Source organism: Chiloscyllium plagiosum, unplaced genomic scaffold (assembly GCF_037043375.1).
Source record: "Chiloscyllium plagiosum isolate Xiang-an unplaced genomic scaffold, Cpla_swu_hap1 HiC_scaffold_14, whole genome shotgun sequence".
Taxonomy (NCBI): Eukaryota; Metazoa; Chordata; class Chondrichthyes; order Orectolobiformes; family Hemiscylliidae; genus Chiloscyllium; species Chiloscyllium plagiosum.
The window spans coordinates 11,624,059-11,646,812 of NW_028270152.1; the positions used below are offsets into that span (position 1 = coordinate 11,624,059).

Here is a 22,754-nt window from a genome sequence, read left to right on the forward strand (position 1 = left end):
CCCATGTCCCCAAAGCATTAGCCTGAGCCTCAGGTGGAGGGCACAGTGGCACCTTGGTCAGCACTGCTGCCTCCCAGCACCAGGGACCTGGGATCAATAGTCAATATGGGCACAATATTAAAATGATGTGTGTGTTTTAATTTTTATTTTGGATGCCACTTTACTTTTTTTATCATCATTGAAATATTGATGAAGAGACATAAAAGCTGCCTGACTGACAGTCAAGGATTGCCTAAGCAGCTAACAGAGAATCTCCTCACTTTCCAAAAAGCTGGAGGGGAGTGAAGATATGAAAGTCTTTACCTCAATGGGCGGCCCCGAGGCTGGGTCATTAACTATGTTCAAGGCCAAGATAAGGTCTTTGATCAGTTTGGGGAATCAAGGGTCATGGGGAAAAGGCCGAAAAGTGGATTATCAGATCAGCCATGGTCTCATTGATTGGTGGAGCAGACTCATTGGGCCGAATGGCCTACTTTCTGCTCCGACATCTTTTAGTCTTACGGGCATGTCAGGGAACCAATGGCAGAATGGCAGGGGTAGGGGAGGGCAGAGGTCATGTGATCAAAACTCCAGGAATATACCCGAGGAACGTTGCCAACTCCAGCACGACAGAAATGTCAGTTGTTGTTGAGTTTGGAGCATATCGCCCCTCATTCCACTGATGACGGTACCTGTTTTCACCCTGGTATTTGCAGGAGGCCCCTCCATTCTTCCATATAAAGCGGCTATTGTTATTGTATAATCGGTGTTTGGCAAAAGACCTTGGATATGGTATGATTCAGTAGATGGCTCCAGACTGACTGTCAGGACATCCCTTCCTAAAAGGAGAAAAAGACAAAGCAAAGGAGAATCAAAAAATACAACGTGTTATTTTTTTTTTCATTAATTCAGAGGTGTGGTCATCGCTGATAAGGCCAGTATTTATTTCCATCTTAAGAAGGACAAACTGACTAGTTTGGAGGGCCATTTCTTTATTGTTTGGCAGGGTGTGGACATCTTTGCAAAGGCCAGCATCTGTTACCCAGCCGTAATCACCATTGAACTGAGTAACTTGCTGGGCCATTTCAGAGGGCAGTTAAGGTCAACCATGTTACAGTGGGTCTGGAGTCACATGTAGACCAGTTTTCTTCAGTAAAGGACATTAGTGATTTTTTAAAAAATAGTATCCCTACTGTGTGGAAACAGGCCATTAGGCTCAATAAGTCCACATGGACCCTTCGAAGAATGGCCTACCCAAACCCATTCCTCTACCTTATTACTCGACATTTACCCCTGACTAATGCGCCTACCCTACACGTCCCTGAACACTATGGGCAATTTAGCACAGCCAATTCAACTATCCTGCACATCTTTGGATTATGGGAGGAAACCAGAGCACCTGGAGGAAACCCACACAGACACAGGGAGAATGTGCAAACTCCACACAGACAGTCGCCCGAGGCTGGAATCGAACCCAGGCCCCTGGCGCGGTGAGGCAGCAGTGCTAACCCCTGAGCCACTGGCACAATTGTCTGAAGAATCTGTGGGGTTCTCCTGACAATGAATGATCATTCAGCGATAACTAGTGTTCAGACAAGTTTTTAGTCTCAAATGAGTTGATAGAATTCAAATTCCACCAGCGGCTGTTAAGGGATTTTAACCCATATCCCCAAAGCATTAGCCTCACCGTGCCAGGGACCTGGGTTCGATTCTAGCCTCAGGTGACTGTGTGTTTAGAGTTTGCACATTCTCCCTGTGTGGATTTCCTCCCACAGTCCAAAGGCGTGCAGGTTAGGTGGACTGGCCATGTTAAATACAGGATTATGGGGATTGACTGGTAAGGTCTTCTAAGGGTTGGTGCAGACTTGATGGGCTGAAGAGCCTCCTTCTGCACTGTAGGGAATCTACAATCCAATCGTTACTAGTCCAGTGATATTACCACTAGTGGACCCCTTTCCATCTCTGGGAGGAGTTAAGAACCAATTTCTGCTACCGTTTTGGGTAGCAGAATTCCCTTCCCTGGAAGACGTCAGTGAACCAGGTGAGTTTTTAAATCTACAAAACCAGAAGTTTGGAAGACGAGTCAGACCAGAGTCAAAGCATTAACTGTGTTTCTCTCTCCTCAGATGCTGCCAGACTTGCTGAGGTTCTCCAGCATCTTCTGTCTTTATTTCAGTTCTCCAGCATCTGCTGTATTTTGTTTTTTATGACAATCTGATAGGTCCGCAGTCAACGTCGGTGATGTGAGCTCTTCATTTTCAGTGGAGGTAGAATGGGAGAATGGGACCAGCTGAGTACAGGTCGGGAGCCAAATAGACACAATAGGCACCAATTCACTGGTTTCAACTTCCTCATGGCACGGTTTGAAAACATGGCTTTTGAATTATCTGGAATACTCAGTCAGCAACATTGTCACTAAGCTACCGTGACCAACCAGCAGCTGTGCACAAAACAATGAAAAACCAACTCAGACAACGTATGAAGAATTTAACAGACCAGTAGCAATTCAGCAGAGACAGTGACTGGACCTCAGCCCATGCCCTATGTTCAGGAACATTGAAATTAAAAAATCTGTTGGATTTCCTGCATCACATCTCCTGACTTGAAAACTCGTGACATGAAAGACAGTACTGTGCTCGATCATAAATCCCACTTTCAAGTAGCTTATTTAATGTTCACTCACACGAGGAAGAAAACAACTTGCAATTACATAGGGCCTGACACGCAAATCCAAGTCTGCACAGGAGGTACCATCAAGCAACGTTTGACACTCGAGTGAGGAGAGCTTGAGGAGGTCAGGCAACCAAAGCCTGATCGAAGAGGAATGTCTTAAAGCAGGAGTAAAGTAATGGTTCTGAAAGGGGTAATATTAGAACTTCATCTCGACCAAATCAGATGGGTGTCCCACGATATTGGGTTGGGGACAGAAGGCAGGACGTGTGAACAAGGAACAAGTGGAGGCCATTCAGCCCTCCCAGCCTGATGTGTCATTCAATACTATCATTGTTGATCTGATTTTAACCTCAACTCTACATTCCTGCATAATCTTTCAATCCCTTGGCCATGAAGAATCTACCTGCCTCTACCTTAAAAATATCTGAAAATTCCGCACTCTCTCTTGAGGAAGGGGATTGCAAAGACTCCTGACTCTCTGAGGTTTTAAACCCTCATCTCAGTTTTAAATGAGTGACTCCTTATTTTCAAAGTATGACCTGTAGCTCTAGAATATGTTAGGACCTCATAGGGTGATAACCACAGATCTCCCAATGGTCTTTGTACTGATGTTTAACTTACTAACTTTATTCGTACCCTCCAACCCTCCACTGCCCTCTTGAACTATCCTACCTGTCCATCTTGCTTCCCAACTATCCGCTCCACCCTCCTCTCCGACCTATCACCATCACCCACAACCTTCATCTACCTATCGCCTTCCTAGCTACCCTCCCCGCAGCCGCGCCCCCATTTATCTCTCAGCCCCCATTGTCCCCCCACCACCAACATTCCTGATGAAGATCTTATGCCTGAAACGTCAACTCTCCTGCTCCTCAGATGCTGCCTGATCGGCTGTGTTTTTCCAGCACCATACTTTTTGACATTACTTTTACTCCTAGTTACTATCATTGAATCAACTACATCTTGCTTAAGACAAGAGCGTCTTATGAAGATTCAGCAGTGGCTGAGCTGCCATTGCTTTAAATAGCCATTGGCCCTTTGTCAGTCAAGGAAAGAGAATGGTGTCAGCAAATCACCCCAACCACAAGCTGTTAATGGTTGACGTCACCATTTGTACTATATGAGCAGAGAGGTTTAGGGAGGGAATACCATGCCCAGGGGCCTTCGAAGGTCCATCTGCCAATGGGGGGAGCAATGAAGGATGCTCAAGAGGTAACAGACTGGTAACACCCCTACACTTATAACCCAAATATCCAATCTTGTTCTGTGGAGACATGGGTTCAAGTCCCAACACGGCAGCTAATGGAATTTAAATTCAATTTATAAACAATATTGAACCACAAAGCTAGTCCCGGTGATAGTGACCAGGACACCATCGTTGATGGTTGTAAAGAACCCTACTGGCTCACTAACAGCCGTGAGGAAGGGAGAGCTGCCATCCTTACCCGGTCTGGCCTACACGTGGCTCCAGAACCATGTTAACGGGACTGGTTTTTAACTGACCTCTTGGTTGGTCAATGGCCACTCAGCTCAATGGGAATGAGGAATGGGCAACAATGGATGGTCTTGCCAGTGACCCCACACGTCCCATAAATGAAGTAAAAACAAACTGGTAAAATGCAGGAAATTGAGGGAAGTTAGAGAGATCCAGAGGAGGAGGCAGTGGGTGGTGAGGCCTCAGAGGGACTTGAAATCAAGACTGGGTAAAAACAATGACTGCAGGTGCTGGAAACCAGATTCTGGATTAGTGGTGCTGGAAGAGCACAGCAGTTCAGGCAGCATCCAAGGAGCAGTGAAATCGACGAATCGGGCAAAAGCCCTTCATCAGGAATAAAAACAGAGAGCCTGAAGCGTGGAGAGATAAGCTAGAGGAGGGTGGGGGTGGGGAGAAAGTAGCATAGAGTACAATAGGTGAGTGGGGGAGGGGATGAAGGTGATAGGTCAGGGAGGAGAGGGTGGAGTGGATAGGTGGAAAAGGAGATAAGCAGGTAGAACAAGTCCGGACAAGTCATGGGGACAGTGCTGAGCTGGAAGTTTGGAACTAGGGTGAGGTGGGGGAAGGAGAAATGAGGAAACTGTTGAAGTCCACATTGATGCCCTGGGGTTGAAGTGTTCCGAGGCGGAAGATGAGGCGTTCTTCCCCCAGGCGTCTGGTGGTGAGGGAGCAGCCGTGAAGGAGGCCCAAAACCTCCATGTCCTCGGCAGGGGGAGTTGAAATGTTGGAGGAGAAAGTGAGGTCTGCAGATGCTGGAGATCAGAGCTGAAAATGTGTTGCTGGAAAAGCGCAGCAGGTCAGGCAGCATCCAGGGAACAGGAGAATCGACGTTTCGGGCATAAGCCCTTCTTCCAGCAACACATTTTCAGCTCAGAGTTGAAATGTTGGGCCACAGGGCGGTGTGGTTGGAGGGGTGGGGTCTGAGGGCGGAGGTGCGGGATGTGTACGAGATGCGTTGGAGGGCATCTTTAACCACGTGAGAAGGGAAATTGCGGTCTCTAAAGAAGGAGGCCATCTGGTGTGTTCTGTGGTGGAACTGGTCCTCCTGGGAGCAGATACGGCGGAGGAATTGGGATTACGGGATGGCATTTTTGCAAGAGGTAGGGTGGGAAGAGGTGTAATCCAGGTAGCTGTGGGAGTCGGTGGATTTGTAAAAAATGTCAGTGTCAAGTCGGTCGTCATTAATGGAGATGGAGAGGTCCAGGAAGGGGAGGGAGGTGTCAGAGATGGTCCAGGTAAACAAGACTGTTTATTTTAAAAGTCAAGATGTTGCAGGACTGACATAAATCAGTGAGCATGGCAGGGGCAGGGTGGGTGAACCAGAACATTTGTGAGGCAGGCTCTGTAAAGTGTTAAACATCTACAAACACGCAGTGGCTAAACGTGGTTGATGATGGTGACTGGGGGGAGAGCACGATAAGAGAGGATGTGGGGGGGTCACCGTTTGGTTCAACAACACAAACAGGGGCTTGTACTGAGAGAACAAAGTTCCCGCTTTCCTCACAGAAAAGACCTGAAGCAGCAGAGTTCTGGTTGTCAAACTGAATGCCAGCTGAGCTTGAACTCCCTGAATTGCGGCCAACTCTAGGCTACAGTCCCTTTAGCAGACAATAAAGCTCTCTCTTACACTCTCACTTACTATTTTTAACTAGAAAGAAAACGCTTCTACATAGTTCGACCCTTCTAAGCCCAAAGTAACACAGAAGCATTATTTCCCCTCAATGGAGATAGTTTCAGCTCTGGGAAAACTTTTAAGTGAATTCCTCAGACAGGGCTGACTTCAGTCACAATTTCTACCCACTGACCCCACTTCCTGTAATTGCTGAGTGTGTTGCACTGGGCAAATCGTAACCAAATGTTTCACCAGTGAGCCCGGGCAGCAAGAGGCAGTCGGCAATTCGACCGAGGAGGGCATCACTGTCATGCCCGAATCCCATCACGTTCCAGTTGCGTTTACTGGATAAGGACCTGGGGCAGGGTGACTGGGCCCGCACTGGTCTGTTTGAAGAGCAATGGAAGTGAGGATTCTCTGTCCTAAAGAGGACGGGAGACTGGGTTAATCAGAGCATTCAAGGCTTTTACTGTCAAGGAAGTGAAGGGTCATGGGCCGCTGGCAGGAAAGGGGACTTACAGCCATCCACATGCGATCTACCATAATCTTCATTAATTAGCACAGCACCAAATGACCCGCTTGACAAACTAACCAATTAATGACTTAACAATAACAAAACTCCTTGAAAGTGGAGTCGTAGGTAGATAGGATAGTGAAGAAAGCATTTGGTATGCTTTCCTTTATTGGTCAGAGTATTGAGTACAGGAGTTGGGAGGTCATGTTGCAGCTGAACAGGTCACTGTTGGAATATTGCGTGCAATTTTAGTCTCCTTCCTATTGGAAAGATGTTGTGAAACTTGAAAGGATTCAGAAAAAATTTACAAGAATGTTGCCAGGGTTGGAGGGTTTGAGTTCTAGGGAGAGGTTGAATAGGCTGGGGCTGTTTTACCTGGAGCGTCAGAGGCTGAGGGATGGCTTTATAGAGGTTTATAAAATCATGAGGGACATGGATAGGGTAAATAGACAAAGTCTTTTCCCTGGGGTGGGGGAGTCCAGAACTAGAAGTCATAGGTTTACGGTGAGAGGGGAAAGATATAAAAGAGACCTCAGGGGCAACTTTTTCACGCAGAGGATGGTACGAGTATGGAATGAGCTGGGTAAAAACAATGACTGCAGATGCTGGAAACCAGATTCTAGATCAGTGGTGATGCTGCCTGAATTGCTGTGCTCTTCCAGCACCACTGATCTAGAATATGGAATGAGCTGCCAGAGGATGTAGTGGAGGCTGATACAATTGCAACATTTAAGAGGCATTTGGATGGGTATATGAATAGGAAGGGTTTGGAGGGATATGGGCTGGGTGCTGGCAGGTGGGACTCAATTGAGATGGGATATCTGGTCGGCATGGACGGGTTAGACCAAAGGGTCTGTCTCTATGACCCGAAAACAGAAGGGTCCAAGAGGGAAGGGGAGATAATGCATCCAGCCTCTGCGCCCACCCCTCCACCGCAATGCCTCGAAGGTGTCAACCACAATTTCGATCTTTTTCTAATCAATCTGTTCGGAGATGTTATCACTTAACTCTGGAGCAGGTGGGACTTGAACCTGAACCTCTTGGGCTATTGGTAGGGGCACTACCGCTGTACGTCAGACACCCTTAAGCCATAATAGTTTTCTTTTGTGGTGTCAAGCCATAACCTTTATACAAATGTAGGAATTAAGAACAAGCGGAGGCCATTCTCCTCCTCAGAGCTGCCCCACGATTCAATAAGATTGATCGTATTGAGGCCTCTCAGCTCTACATTTCCATCTGACCCTTAATAAACGTTTATTGGGAGAGCAGGCCTGAAGGGCAGACCGGCCTCCTCCTGCCTCGCTCTGATCTTACCTGCGGATGGTCCCCACTTCAGTTGATAGCCTGAAATGCCACTCACTCTCCTCCATGACACCCGCACGCTCTGCGGAGTCACGTTGTGAACGGTCAATTGTTGCACCGATTCCAGAGGCACTGAAACCACAAAAACACACACACGTTGGGTTTTCCTTTGCTTCACAGCGGCTTGGGGCCTGCTCAGCAGCAACTGCTCCCCCAGTTCACCTTCCCCTCTGTTGTCTGTCTAACAAAATAATTACATTGTTGTTTCAAGAGCTGGCACAGCATGACAGACCCAATAGCCTCCTTCTGTGCTACATTATTCTGTAAAGCATTCTTTTTAAGATTGGACTTACACACATACACACACACACACACACACACGTGTATATGTACACACACACACGTACACACGCGCACACACCCCCCCCCCCATACAAACACATACATGTGTGTACATACGTGAGAAACATATACGCACATACACACCCCTATACACATACATGTATTTACATACATCTATACACACACACCACAGACACATATACACGCATACATTTATGTACACACACACACACCTGCATCAAGCAAATGATCTCAAGAACAATAAATTCTCCCAGTGACACCTTTGCGCTATTATGTTTGAGCTCCAGATTAAATGCATTTTTTAAAAACTGCTAAAGAAAGAGAAATGATGTTGACTCTTTTCCCCTTTCTCTCATCAGGACAGACACAAGAACAACAAATTTGAAAGGGAGCGACAATTTACACTGCACAGGAAGTTGGTGCTAAACGTTGGCACCATTAAATCTAAGGAATTGAAGGGTTGCAATAGTGATTGAACCAGGCAACTACTAACACCCAACATTTTAAAAGAAGGCGCAACATCAAGACATAGATCACTTTCTCCTCTTTTGGAGGTTTCGGGCACTTACAAGTCCTGCCAGAGATTGAGGTCGGTGCTGCTGTATTCCTCGGGTAGATGGGATGAATGGTAATGTCGTACTCTGTGTCTGGCAGTAACTCTTCAAGGATGAAGGAGTTGGCATTCGACCTCAGGGTCTTCTCCTCCAGTTGTGTGTCTGTGTCACCTGTGTACGGTGGGTGGACGGGGGAGTGCAATCGCAACCAAAGAAAAACAAAATTTCACTCAAAATTGTACAATTGCTTTTTTAAGGCATTTCCACAAAAGGTCAGCCAGCAACAGAATTAACAAGGTCAATTTATATCAGTTGTTTTTAAGATAACGGGGGAGCAGGTTGGTCAGACTTTACCGAGTCAAGTGCTAAGAATCCTACACATAGAACTGTACAGCCCACGAACAGACCCTTCAGCCCACCATCTATGTGCTGACTATGATGCCTTTCTAAATCCCACCTGCTTGCACATGGTCTGTATCTCGCTATTCCCTGCGTGTTCATGTGTCTGTCTATATGTCTCAAACACTGCTTCGTTTCTGCTTTTACTACCTCCCTTGACAACACATTCTGACTATCTACCACTCTCTGTGTAATTAAATTTTCCTTGCCTCTCTCACGTCAATCCTAACCCCCAGCCACCACCACTCCAGTATTCGACATTTCCACCCTGGAATAAAGACTCTGATCATCCACACTATTAATACTCACTGCTCTGACCTATAAAGTTAAAAATCACACAACACCAGGTTATACTCCAATGGGTTTATTTGGAAGCACTAGCTTTCGAGGTGCTCCCCTTTGTCAATCACCTGATAAAGAAGCAGCGCCTCAAAAGCTAGTGCTTTCAAATAAACCCGTTGGGACTATAATCTGGTGTTGTATGATTTTTAACTTTGCCCACCCCATTCCAACACTGGCACCTACAAATTCTGACTGACGAAGGCAAGCGTGCCATATGCTTTCTTTACCACAAAATCCACTTGTGTTGCCACTTTGAGGGAGCTGCAGAGTGGCATCCCCAAGATCCTTCTGTATATCAATGCCCCTGCCACTTACTGTCTGCTTTCTTTTTGTAGACGACCTCCCAAAATGCAACACATGTCGGTGAGATCAATAGTTAAGCAATTTTTAAAAATATTTTCTTCATTCGCATAGTGTCAGGGCTGGGCTAGCATTAATTACCCATTTCCTGACTACCGTGGAAAAGGTGATGGTGAGCTAACGTTTTGACTAACGCAGGCACATACACAATGCAGTGATAATGCCCCCACCTGTCAGCTAGGAGGCCTGAGTGCAAGTCTTACCTATTCCAGAGATGTGCAAGGATATCTGTATATAGGTCGATCACAGAATATTTACGACGTAGAGTACAGTAACTTTTTATTTGTCATTGCTACCATATTCAACTGATACAATACAAACAAGACAGTGTTCCTCCAGGACCGAGGGTGCTACATGGACAGCACAAACTACATAATCGCACACAGGGTGGCACAAAGTGCATAAGAAGCACAAAATACACAAGTTATAGTGTAATAGAAGAATGATAAATAATAGACATTTTTCGAGCAGCAATTTGAAGTCTTGCAAGGAATTTCAGGTGGGAAAGAGTCCGATCATAATGTGTTAAGGAGCCTGATGGCTTAGGGGAAGAAACTGTTACAAATCTGGCCGTGAGAGAGCGAATGCTCCAATATCTTCTGCCAGATGGCAGGAGGGAGAAGAGTTTGAGTGAGGGGTATGTGGGGTCTTCCACAATACTCTCAGATACAGCATATGGAGTAAATGTCTGTAATGGAGGGAAGGGAGACCGTGATGATCCTCTCAGCTGTCCTCACTGGGTTTTACGATCCAAGATGATGCAATTCCCGAACCAGGCAGTGATGCAGCAGCACAGGGTACTCTCAATGAACCCTCTGTAGAATGTGGTGAGGATGGGGGAGTGGGAGGTGGGCTTTCCTCAGCCTGCACAGTAAGTAGAGATGCTGCTGGGCTTTATATATATGCATTATATGTAAGTCTGGAAATCCTCCATCCTACCTTATCTATACCCCTCATAATTTTAAAAACCTCTGTAAGGTCACATCCCCAATCTCCTAAAGTCCAGTGAAATAAGTCCCAGCCTATCCAGCCTCTCCCTATCTCAAACCTTCCATTCCCAGCAACATCCTGGTAAATCTCTCCTGAACCGTCTCCAGCTTGATAATAACCATCCTATAACAGGATGGCCAGAACTGCACACAGTACTCCAGAAGAGGCCTCACCATTGTCCTGTACAACCTGAACATGACCTCCTAAATCCTATTCTCAAAAGGTCTGAGCAATGAAGGCAACCGTGCTAAACACTTTCTTAAGTAGCACTTCTGGATATAAAAGGAATAAAAGAGTGGAACTGGATACTTGTGGCGCAGTGGTCATGTCCCTTCCTCTGAGCTAGGACGCCTGGGTTCAAATCTCAATTGCCCTGAACAAGTTAATTTGAAAATATCTATATATCTATATGCAAAGGGTTCATGTGGTGTAATGGTAGTGTCTTACCTCTGAGCTCAAAGGACTGTATAGTCTTAAAATATATAGTCTGTCACTACTGTCCTTTAGGGAAAGAAATCTGCCATCCTTACCCAGTCTGGTCTACACGTAACTCCAGACCCACAGTAATGTGGTCGATTCTCAGCTGTCTTCCGGCCAATTGATGATGGATAATAAATACTGGCCTGGCCAGTAACGTAACGTCCACATTCCATGAATGAATTTTTAGAAATCTGTAAAAACCATCATTTCCCACCGTGGGATACGACAGCCTTAAGGTTGTGTTATAATCTGTTCAAATGGATGGTTTATATGGGATGGGAATGGGTCACAGCTGTGACTATAAAGAGAGAACTACTGGACTGCCATCATTAATAAACTCGCTGCACAAAGTTTGTTAATGATTGATGGTTATTGTTGGTTGGAAGCGGTTAATAACGTGGGCAGGCGATGGTCGAGTGGCATTATCACTGGACTGTTAATCCAGAGACCCACAGAACATCCTGGGGACTGGAGTTCAAATCCTGCCATAGCAGATGGTGGAGTTTGAATTCAATAATTATCTGGAATTAAGAGTTGAATGATGATGAATCAATTGTCGATTGTTGGAAAAACCCATCTGATTCACTAATGCCCTTCAGGAAATGGAACTGCCATCCTTACCCGGTCTGGCGTACATGTGATTCCAGACCCACAGCAATATGGCTGACTCCACACTGCCCTCTGGGTAATTAGGGATGAGTAATAAATGTTGGCCTGGCCAGCAATTCTCAAATTTCTGTGGTTGATTCTTAACTGCCCTGTGGGCAATTAGGGATGGGCAATAAATCCTGCCCAACCAACGACGCCCTCATCACGTGACTAAATAAAGGAAAAAATGGTGTTCCCATACAGCTGTTGCCTTTGTTCTTCTTGGTAAATGAACTTGTAGCTATACTTGTGCACTTCAACATGTAGATGGTACACATTGCTGCTATTGTGCATCTATAGTGGACAGGATTTCCACACTAGTGTCAAGCATGTCGTCTTGTCCTGGATGATGTTCAGCTTTTTGAGTGTTGTTGGCCCTGCACACAAGTGGTGAGTATTCCATCACACTCCTGACATACTACACTGTAGGTTTGATTGGCCCACCAGATTTTAATCAAAGTTCCCCTCCATTAACCCCTTTCTAGGAGATGAGGTCACTTTCTCGTGGAGGGAGAATTTTTTTTTCTTCATTCATTCATTCACAGAGATTTGAGCATTGCTGGCCAGGCCAGCATTTATTACTCATCCCTAATTACCCAGAGGGCAGTGTGGAGTCAGCCATATTACTGTGGGTCGGGAGTCACATGTATGCCAGACCAGGTAAGGATGGCAGTTTCCTTTCCTGAAGGGCATTAGTGAACCAGCTGGGCTTTTCCAACAATCAATTCATGGTCATCATTAGACTCTTACTCCAGATTCCTTATTTATTGTATTTATATTACACCATCTGCCGTTCCGGGATTCGAACACAGAACATTACTGGGTCGCTGATTTAACAGACCAGCAATAATACAACTAGGCCATCACCTCCCCAGTTCCTCAGGCAAAATCCCAGAAGGCAGCAGCCATAAATATGACCTTGGAGAGCCACCACTGATCTCACCCTCTTCCAACCTCCATGCTATCTGGCCAGTGTCGCCAGAGAGCTATGGGAAGAGGGTTCCAGGTGGCACTGCCCACCTTTCAACCAGGACTTGGGAGTCCATTATTGCAGCACCCCTTCTGCCACCCATCCTTGCCAACACTCCCATATGCTTCATGACTGAGATCAGCTATCTCAACCAAAGGAAGTCCAACTCAGCACCTTAATGGCCCCTTAATTCCATCCAGGAGGAGAAAGTGAGGTCTGCAGATGCTGGAGATCAGAGCTAAAAATGTGTTGCTGGAAAAGCGCAGCAGGTCAGGCAGCATCCTGAAGAAGGGCTTATGCCCGAAACGTCGATTCTCCTGTTCCCTGGATGCTGCCTGACCTGCTGCGCTTTTCCAGCAACACATTTTCAGCCTTAATTCCATCCATCAACCTCCTCAGCTCTTTCTTCTCCCTCAAGGTGTTCCTTTAAACCTAGCTCTTTGACTGTGACGTTGCTTACCTCCCTTGATATCTCCTTATTGACAATTCCAGTTTTGTAACACTGTGGGTTGGGGGTTTGGGGAACAGATGGACTATTTCATTAAAGATGCGATATAAATGCAAGTTACTGTTGTTGAAGGAGCTACCTGCAAGGGGCACCCTCAATTAGTGGATGCCAGCATTAGGGAATGGAACATTTTCTATCCTTTAGGATCAATGCCAGGGTTTTGGTGAGACCATAGTTGGAGGCAGGGATTTACTTGTACTGGAGGGGCTAGGCTGAAGGGAAACGAGATCAGTTCCTAGGATGAGAATGGCCCATTGAGGAAAAGTTGAGTACGTTTGAGTGGGGTATAGCAGAACAAGAGGTGATGTTATTGAAATATCCAAGATTCTGACTGGCCTAACAGATTAGACACAGAGAGGCTGATTTTCTTTAATGGGGGAATCTAGAACACAGGGAGAGAGTGAGGTCTGCAGATGCTGGAGATCAGAGCTGAAAATGTGTTGCTGGAAAAGCGCAGCAGGTCAGGCAGCATCCAAGGAACAGGAGAATCGACGTTTCGGGCATAAGCCCTTCTTCAGGAATGAGGAAAGTGTGTCCAGCAGGCTAAGATAAAAGGTAGGGAGGAGGGACTTGGGAGAGGGGGGGTTGGAAATGCGATAGGTGGAGGGAGGTCAAGGTGAGCGTGATAGGCCGGAGTGGGGTGGGGGCGGAGAGGTCAGGAAGAAGATTGCAGGTTAGGAAGGCGGTGCGGAGTTCGAGGGATTTGACTGAGACAATGTGGGGGGAGGGGAAATGAGGAAACTGGAGAAATCTGAGTTCATCCCTTGTGGTTGGAGGGTTCCCAGGCAGAAGATGAGGCGCTCTTCCTCCAACCGTCATGTTGCCATGGTCTGGCGATGGAGGAGTCCAAGGACCTGCATGTCCTTGGTGGAGTGGGAGGGGGAATTAAAGTGTTGGGCTACGGGGTGGTTGGGTTGGTTGGTCCGGGTGTCCCGGAGGTGTTCTCTGAAACATTCTGCAAGTAGGCGGCCTGTCAGTCCTCCACCCTTAGGATAACGTGTCAATCATTTCCTTCACCTTTTACTTATTAGTGTCTCCCAAGATAGAAGTATGACAGATGAGACCAGCATACTGCCCACCCCTAACTGCCCTGGAGAAGGTGTTAATGAGCTGCCTTCTTGAACCACTGCAGTCTCTTGAGGTGTAACTACACTAACAATGCTGTCAGGGAAGGACCTTCACCTGGTAACACTGAACAAATAGTGATATATTTCCAAACCAAGATGGTGCAAGGCTTGGATGGGAACTTGCAGTATCTGCTACCTTTGTCTTTCCAGATGGGAAAGTATTGTATTTAATGACGGAGCGGTCTTGCGGAGCCAAATGGTCTACTCCTGCTCTTATTTACTTTATTTTACAACATCAAATACTAATGGGCAATGCATAAATGAGGGAAGAACACAAATTAAAGTTTATACCACATTTCTCCTGAATAACCCTTCACCTCTAACCAAAAGGAACTGTTCCATTGCAGTTTGCCCCATAGGATCATAAGAAATAGAAACGGGAGTTGGCCATTTGGCCCCTCGAGCCTGCTCTGCCATTCAATGGGATCATGGCTGATCCAACATTCCTCAGGTCCATCGTCCTGTGTTTTCTCTGTAACTCTGGATTCCCCCACTGAAGAAGAATCCAACTCAACATTAAATATATACAAGGACTCTGCGCCCTCACAGCTCTCGATGGAACAGACCTCAGAGAAGAAATTCCTTTGCATTTTAGTCTTAAATTGGCATCCCTTCATTCTGAGACTACACTCTCTGGTCCTAGACTCTCCCGTGAGGGGAAACATCCTCTCAGCATTGACATTGTCAAGCCCTGGAAGAATTGGATGTGTTTCAATGAGATCACCTCTCATTCTTCTCAACCCCAGGGAGTAGAGTCTCAACCTGTTTAGCCTTTGCTCATAAGACTATGCTTCCACACAAAGGATCATCCTAGTGAACCTTCTCTGAACTGCCTCCAATGGAAGTGTATCTTTCCTCGTGTCAACGGGTGGCACGATGGCTCAATAGTTAGCACTGCTGCCACACGGCGCCAAGAACCTGGGTTCGATTCCAGCCTCGGCTGGCTATCTGTGTGGAGTGCTCACGCTCTTCCTGTGTCTGCGTGGGTTTCCTCCAGGTGCTCCGGTTTCCTCCCACAGTCCACAGGTGGATTGGCCATGCTAAATTGTCCCATGTGTAGCTTAGGTGGATTAGCCATAGGAAATGCAGAGTTATGAGGAGGATAGGGTGCAGGTTCAGAGGGCTGACATGGAATTGATGGTCTGAATGGCCTGCTTCCACACACTAGGGATTCTATGATTCAAAACTGCTCACAGTACTGCAGATATGGTCTCCCTAGCACCTTTTACAGTTGCAGCACTACTCTTATACTCCAATCCACTTGACCTCGCATTGACCAGCTCACCATTAGTGCTCGACTGTAGGACTATATCTTACTGAGAGAGAAAAAACTGCTCGAGCTTATCCTGTGCCTCATTTTAGGAAGATTTTCAACCAACAACTTTCTCCCAGAAGGCAAGGCCAGGAAAGAGACCAGCGTTCCAGAGGAAAAAGCATGTGTTCGAATCCAGCTCTCGCTGTACCTCTCTGCTGCAGTGCCGGGCGAGAAACAATAGATTCTGATGCAGAGACGAGACCCAGCATGTTTCTTGGCCAGTTTTCAATCACCACCCGATATCAGAGATGAAAGATTTTCATCATAAAATAATGATTGTGAAGCCGGTGTGTTAAGTACAAGCAGAGAATCTCTCTTCTGTCTCCACAGCTGTTCACCACTCCTGCACCCCCCCCCCCCCCCGCCCTTTGAAATAATATCTAAGTGAAAGGTGAGAGGCAGCTGCTAAACAATGGGCATCAGGTGCCAGCTGGATAAGCATCCGGATCTCAAATTGCACACTGCTCACGTGAGTCCATTAACTAAATTCAAAGAGGGAAGAAATGCAGTGACCTAGCTTTCTCTTCTAAAAGTAGAATCATAGAATGATCCAGTACAGGAGGAATCAAGAGTGTGGCGCTAGAAAAGCACAGCAGGTCAGGCAGCTTCCGAGGAGCAGGAGAATCAGTGTTTCGGGCATAAACCCTGCATCAAGAATGAGGGTTGTGGGCCAGGGGGCTGAGAGATAATGGGAAGGGAAGTGGGGCTGGTGGAGGAGGAAGGTGATAGGTAGATGAAGGTACAGGTGGAAGTGATAGATCGGGAGGGGAGGATGGTGCGGATGGGTGGGAAGAACGGACTTCAGAAGGCCATTAGGCCCAACGTGTATGAGCCAGCTCCTGAAAGAACGACACAGCTAGTCCCACTCTCCAGCCCCATCTCCGCAACCCTCTATCTTCATCCCTTTCAAATATACATCCAGCTCTCTTTTGAAACCTACGATGGAATCCACCTCCACCACTCTCCCAGGCAGCACATTCCAAATCCGAACAACTCCCTGATTAAAGCAGTCTCGCCTCATCTCACGCCTAGCTCTCATGGACTCTCTAACTTCAAATAATGTTGATCTTGCTTCACGTGCCTCCTGTGCAATCTAACCCGTATGCCTCACTCCGTCTAAACACCCTTTGATCTCTCTGCCCTTGCTTACTATGATCAGCTTTTCACTGTGCACGTGACTACATTTAAATCAAATCAAATCAATTCTTGCTGTCAATCCTGAAATCGTGACACCCCTCCCCCCAGTTATTAACATACTAACGACTGAATATGTTTCTTCGTTGTCACTGCGTAGACGCATTTATGAAGGAGTTAATCGTTGTTGTTGTTATTGAAGTGGTGTTGCCATGGTGACAAGGTCCATTTTGAAAAAGTGGGTGGGTTTACCCCACAGTGATTGGTACGTTGATTATGGCGAGGGCTCTTTTGGAGAACTGTGTCCAGTTCCAGTTGCCCCAGATATAAAGAAGGATATTATTAAGCAGGAGAGAGTTCAGACAAAATTTACCAGGATGTTGCTGGGTATGGGAGGTTTGAATTACAAGGAGAGGCTGGATAGGCTGGGACATTTTGCACTGCAGTAGGAGGATGAGAGATGACCGTATACAGATTTAAAAATCATGAGGGGTACAGATAAGTTTAATGGTAGATGTCATTTCCTAGAATGGGGGATTTCAAGACTAGGTGGCATACTTTTAAGGTGAGAGGAGAAAAGATTTAAAAAGGACATGAGGGGCAACTCAAACTCTCCAGTCTGGCAACACCCTTGTAAATCCTTTCTGCACCCTCTCCAATTTAATCATTTACACACCAGAATTGTACACAGTATTTCAAAAGTGGCATCACCAACATGCTGTACAACTGCAATATGACATCCCAACTCCTACGCTTAATGGTCTGAGCAATGAAGGTAAGTGTGCCAAATGCCTTCTTTACCACTCACCAAGTTAAGAGTCATATGACACCAGGTTATAGTCCAACAGGTTTATTTGAAATTACAAACTTTCGGAGCATTGCCCCTTTATCAGATGAACTTCACCTATTGAAGGAACAGTGCTTGGAAAGCTTGAGATTTCAAATAAACCTGTTAGACTATGACGAGGTGTCTTGTAACTTCTGACTTTACCCACACCAATCCGACACCTGCATCTCCACACCATGGTTACCACTCACCTGTTTTAATTTAGCCTAATTCAGCTAATGTCACTTTCTTATTTAAAATAATGTGGAGGGACTGGTGTGGACAAAGTTAAAAATCACACAACACCAGGTTATAGTCCAACAGGTTTATTTGCAGCGCTCTGAAAGCTTGTACTTCCAAATAAACCTGTTGGACTATAACCTGGTGTTGTCTGAGTTTTAACTTTATTTAAAATAGAAGGAGATGCTGCTGGATGAGGAGATTAGGAGGCAGACAAATGCAATGCTGCATTCTGTGGATTCTATTATTGAGGAAACCATGAATATTTTGTTTCATACAGTACCAACTAGTTTTAGGATTGGATGAATATTCTGGACTAGTTTTTGATTGTCAAATGGGATTTTGAAGAGGCATTTTAGCTGCTCTCTGTCTGGCCTATACCTTTATTCAGATCTATTCCCAGAGGAGAGCATGGCTCCAGGAGTTTGTGTGGTGTTTTTATTGCTGACAGGAGAATAATTATTGAAACTTTTCATCTTGCACTCATCAGGACAATTCACAAGAATAGCAATTAAATGGAAAACCAACACTTGGGAGGACAGCACCGATGGGTTAGTGAGTGGACTCTGATTGGTAGAAGTGTTGCTATGGGAATGCAACCATTGGGTACACTTGTGCAGTATACAGGCAGATTATACGAATGGGTTTGATTCTGGAGTCCGTTCACAAGTTGATTTGTATGCAAGTCATAATGCAATACTGGACAATGTGTGCAGCATGGTGTCTCAATGATAAGCATTGCTGCCTCACAACCATGGTGGGCGGCACGGTGGCACAGTGGTTAGCACTGCTGCCTCACAGCGCCAGAGACCCGGGTTCAATTCCCGCCTCAGGCGACTGACTGTGTGGAATTTGCATGTTCTCCCCGTGTCTGCGTGGGTTTCCCCCAGGTGCTCCGGTTTCCTCCCACAGTCCAAAGATGTGCAGGTCAGGTGAATTGGCCATGCTAAATTGTCCGTAGTGTTAGGTAAGGGATAAATGTAGGGGTATGGGTGGGTTGCGCTTTGGCGGGGCGGTGTGGACTTGTTGGGCCGAAGGGCCTGTTTCCACACTGTAAGTAATCTAACCTCTGACACACCAGGGAAAACAGCCCCAGCCTCTCCCTGTAGCTCAAATCCTCCAACCCTGGCAACATCCTTGTAAATCTTTTTCTGAACCCTTTCAAGTTTCACAACATCCTTCTGATAGCAGAGAGACCAGAATTGCACACAGTATTCCAAAAGTGGCCTAACCAATGTCCTGGACAGCCACAACATGCCCTCCCAACTCCTGTACTCAGTACTCTGACCAATAAAGGCAAGAGCACCAAATGTGTCTTCACTATCCTGTCTACCTGGGTCTCCACTTTCAAAAGAGCTATGAACCTGCATTCCAGGATCTCTTTGTTCAGCAACATTCCCCAGGACCTTACCTATTCATGTAGTAGTTTGTTCTGCAGCCTTCCATCTCAATGTCTTGTTAAAGCTGATCCTGTCACCAGGTTGTGTTTGGCATTAGCAGAGAGCTTGATACATTTTGCAGAGTCATTAGCTGGGAGGTCAACATTCCCATTTTATTTAATTCTAGCAAGCACTAACTACATATAGAACAGGATATAACTCTGCAATAGGGCTGCTTGAGAGAACCATCTCTGAGCAGATTCACTGAAATCTATAGCATGGAGAAAGGTCCTTCGGCCGATTGAATCAGTGCTGGTCAATAATAACCTAACTATTCTAACCCTGTTTTGCAGCACTTCGCCCATAGCTTTGTGTGCCTTAATATCTCAAGTGCATATGTGTTAATACTTCTTCGATGTGATGAGGGTTTCTGCCTCTCCCACCCTTCCAGGCAGTGAGGCCCTGATTTCCACCAGCCTCTGGCTGAGAAACATCTTTCCTCACATCTCTCTGTGAATCTCCTGCCCCTTCCCTTAAATCTGTGCCTCTGGCCATTGATTCCACCACCTACATGTGGTCTTGCTATCTTATTTACATTAACCTTGTGCTCTATGGTAGCACTGTCTTTTCAAATGAGCCAGCAAGTGGCCATTCAGCCCCTCGAAGGTGGTTCATCCATTCAAACCAGATCATTGAGGCTATGCTGTCCCTCCATTCTACTTATCTAACCTGACTTGGGTGGTCTTCACAACCTTATCCCAGAATAAAAAGCCAATAAAAATACTGTTCTGCTGGACAAACTGTTTTTGCAGTTACTAACCCACACTGACTATACATCAGAGAGCAATGCATCAGGGGTCCAGCAGAAGCAAGGCAGATCTCCATGTTTGCTGTTTGAGGGAATGACTCAGAGCCATTTCACTAATGATAATCAAAGGCCTCTAGTTTTATTGACAATGGATGTAAACACAACTTCACAGATGCCTGATGCTCTCACCATCTTCACCTGGCAGATTTGTTTATTTATTTATGTGTGTGTGTGTATATATATATATAAAATGAAAACTATCCTCCTTTGCAATGTAATGGCCATAAATCTAACCATAATTATTATTTTAAGAAAGAGCAGAGAGATTTCAGTTATTGCTCTATAAACAAATGATGTCAATGTTTGGTAACATAGCAGCAAAGATACACAGAACCTCTCCCCATTCTCTCTCTCTCCTGCCCCACCAAACAGTCCCAGCTTCCCATTCCAGCTTACCGGAGCCAGGAATTCAAAGCAACACAGTGTAAGGGTTTACAGCAAGAGACACAGAAATGGGGGAAATTGGGGAGGGGCCTGGTACGAGATTCTGAAGGGAGCGAGGTCAGCGATGCTGAGAATACAACTCTCCGAGGTGGGGCGGGGGGAGCATTCTGAGGGAGGTGGGAAAGACACTCCATTGGAGTGTCACTCCAATGGAGGGGAGAGGGACAGGCTGAAGGAGGGTCATGCTCATGGAGGGGCACCCTGGAGGAAGAAACAATTTCAGGGAGGGGCACTCAGAGAGGAGCACTCTGAGGGACGGCAGTACACCAAGCTAAAATGGGGGGGAATGCAAGTTCACTAGTTGAAACTGGGGAGTGACCACCAGACTGCAGGTGAGGGGAGAGGCTCCTGCCTTGAGTGAGGATAAAGCATGGCAGCTTTAACTGTTGTTGGTGAGAACACCAATAGAAACTGGGAGTGAAGGGGAGTGTCTGAAAATTCAGAAAATGGATCCATTTCCAACCACTGAACCCCCTCATACGGAAGCAAGCAAGGAAAGAAGGATATTGTGTTAAATTTGCCCCAAACTGTGGTGAGAGCACAATTAAAGTGTTCGGTACAGTCTGGTCTCAACATGAGGAAAAAGGTTTTAGAAGCTCTGAAACAGGGCCAAGATGATTTAGTCAAATGATGTACAGTACAGCCAGCATAGTTATCTACAAAGACTGAAGAGATTGGGACAAATTTCTCAAAAAGGGAGAGGGCTCAGTTGACACAGCTCTTGCTAAGACTATGACTGGGGGTTTGCCGGGTAAACAGAAAATATTACAGACCTCATGGGGCTCCAAAACCAGAGGGCCAAAGCTATCAGATAAATTAAGCTCCCTACAGAGTTGAAACAGGCTATCTGGCCCAACAAGTCCACACCAATTCTCCGAAGAGAAACCCACCCACCCATACCTAACACTATGGTGCATACCTAACACTATGGGGCAATTTCCCACGGCCAATTCACCTGACCCACACATCTTTGGACTGTGGGAGGAAACTGGAGCACCCAGAGGAAACCCACACAGACACATGGAGAATGTGCAAACTCCACACAGACAGACAGTCACCCGAGGCTGGAATCGAAGCTGGGTCTCTGGCGCTATGAGGCAGCAGTGCTAACCACTGAGCCTAATAAATTCAATGAGCTCAAGGAAAATCTCCTTACTCAGAGCATGGTGAGAATATGCAACTCACTACCCCAGGAAGTGGTCAAGGTCAGTAACAAGGGTCGGTGGTGGTGCACTAGTAACATCACTGATATGGTTATCTAGAGTTGATGCTATTGTGTCCATGGGTTCAAATCCCACCATAGCAACTGCAACAAACTAAATGATTAAATAATAGACCTGGAATTGAAAGTTGACCTCTCTAAGAGTGACTGTGAGCTTTCACTGACTGCTAGCAAAAGCCATTTGGTTCACTGGGTTGATTCCAGAGTCGAGAGGGTTGGCTTATGAAAAGATTGAGAAGCCTGGGCATTGAAATTTAGAAGATTAGTTGGGTGGGGGGTCTTACAGAAACATCTAAAATTATGAAAGAAATAGATAAGATAGAAGCAGGGAGGTTGTTTTCACTGGAAGGTGAAACTAGAACTGGGGGAATAGCCTTAGAATAAGGGGGAGCAGATTTCAGACTGAGTTGAGGAGAAACTTCTTCACCCAGAGGGTTGTGAATCTGTGGAATTCCCTACCCAGTGAAGCAGTTAAGGTTCCTCGTTGAATGTTTTTAAGGCAAAGATAGATAGATTTTTGAGAGGAATTAAGGGTTATGGTGAGCGGGTGGGTAGGTGGAGCTGAAAAGATCCACCATGATCTTATCGAATGGTGGAGCAGGCTGAACAAGTCAAATGGCCTACTCCTAGTCCTTATCTTCTGATGTTCTCATGTCCTTTAAAAGGAAGGAAATCTGCCATCTTTTCCTGATCTGGCCTACATGTGACTCCAGACCCATAGCAACGTGATTGATGTTTAACTGCCCTCGGATGGAGGGGAAAAGCCACTTAGTTTTGAGGGAGATCAGGGATGGGCAACAAATGGGTGTCTTGACAGCATGCCTACAACCCATAAATAATAATGAAGGGTTAGCTAGCCATGCATAAAATTATGATGCTGGGTTTGGGCGAAGGTGGCAGGAAGAGGCTGATGTTAAACTAAAACTCTGAAATCACATCAGTTGGACTGAATGGCTTGTTTCTGATCCCACCCAGTGTAACATAACCCAGATTTGTCCTGATCTCTTGTC

General features: G+C 46.1%; 1 protein-coding gene across 1 annotated transcript in view; it reads right to left on the reverse strand.

Moving 5' to 3' along the window:
• LOC122559238 (collagen alpha-1(VII) chain-like) overlaps window positions 1-22,754 on the reverse strand; it is a 247,948-nt gene that overhangs the window by 129,932 nt on the left and 95,262 nt on the right. The window contains exons 10-12 of the mRNA XM_087994572.1: window positions 8,508-8,663; window positions 7,588-7,707; window positions 672-818 (exon numbers count right to left, since the gene is read on the reverse strand). Of these exons, the coding sequence (XP_087850698.1) occupies window positions 672-818; window positions 7,588-7,707; window positions 8,508-8,663 (423 nt within the window). The remainder of the gene's footprint in view (window positions 1-671; window positions 819-7,587; window positions 7,708-8,507; window positions 8,664-22,754) is intronic.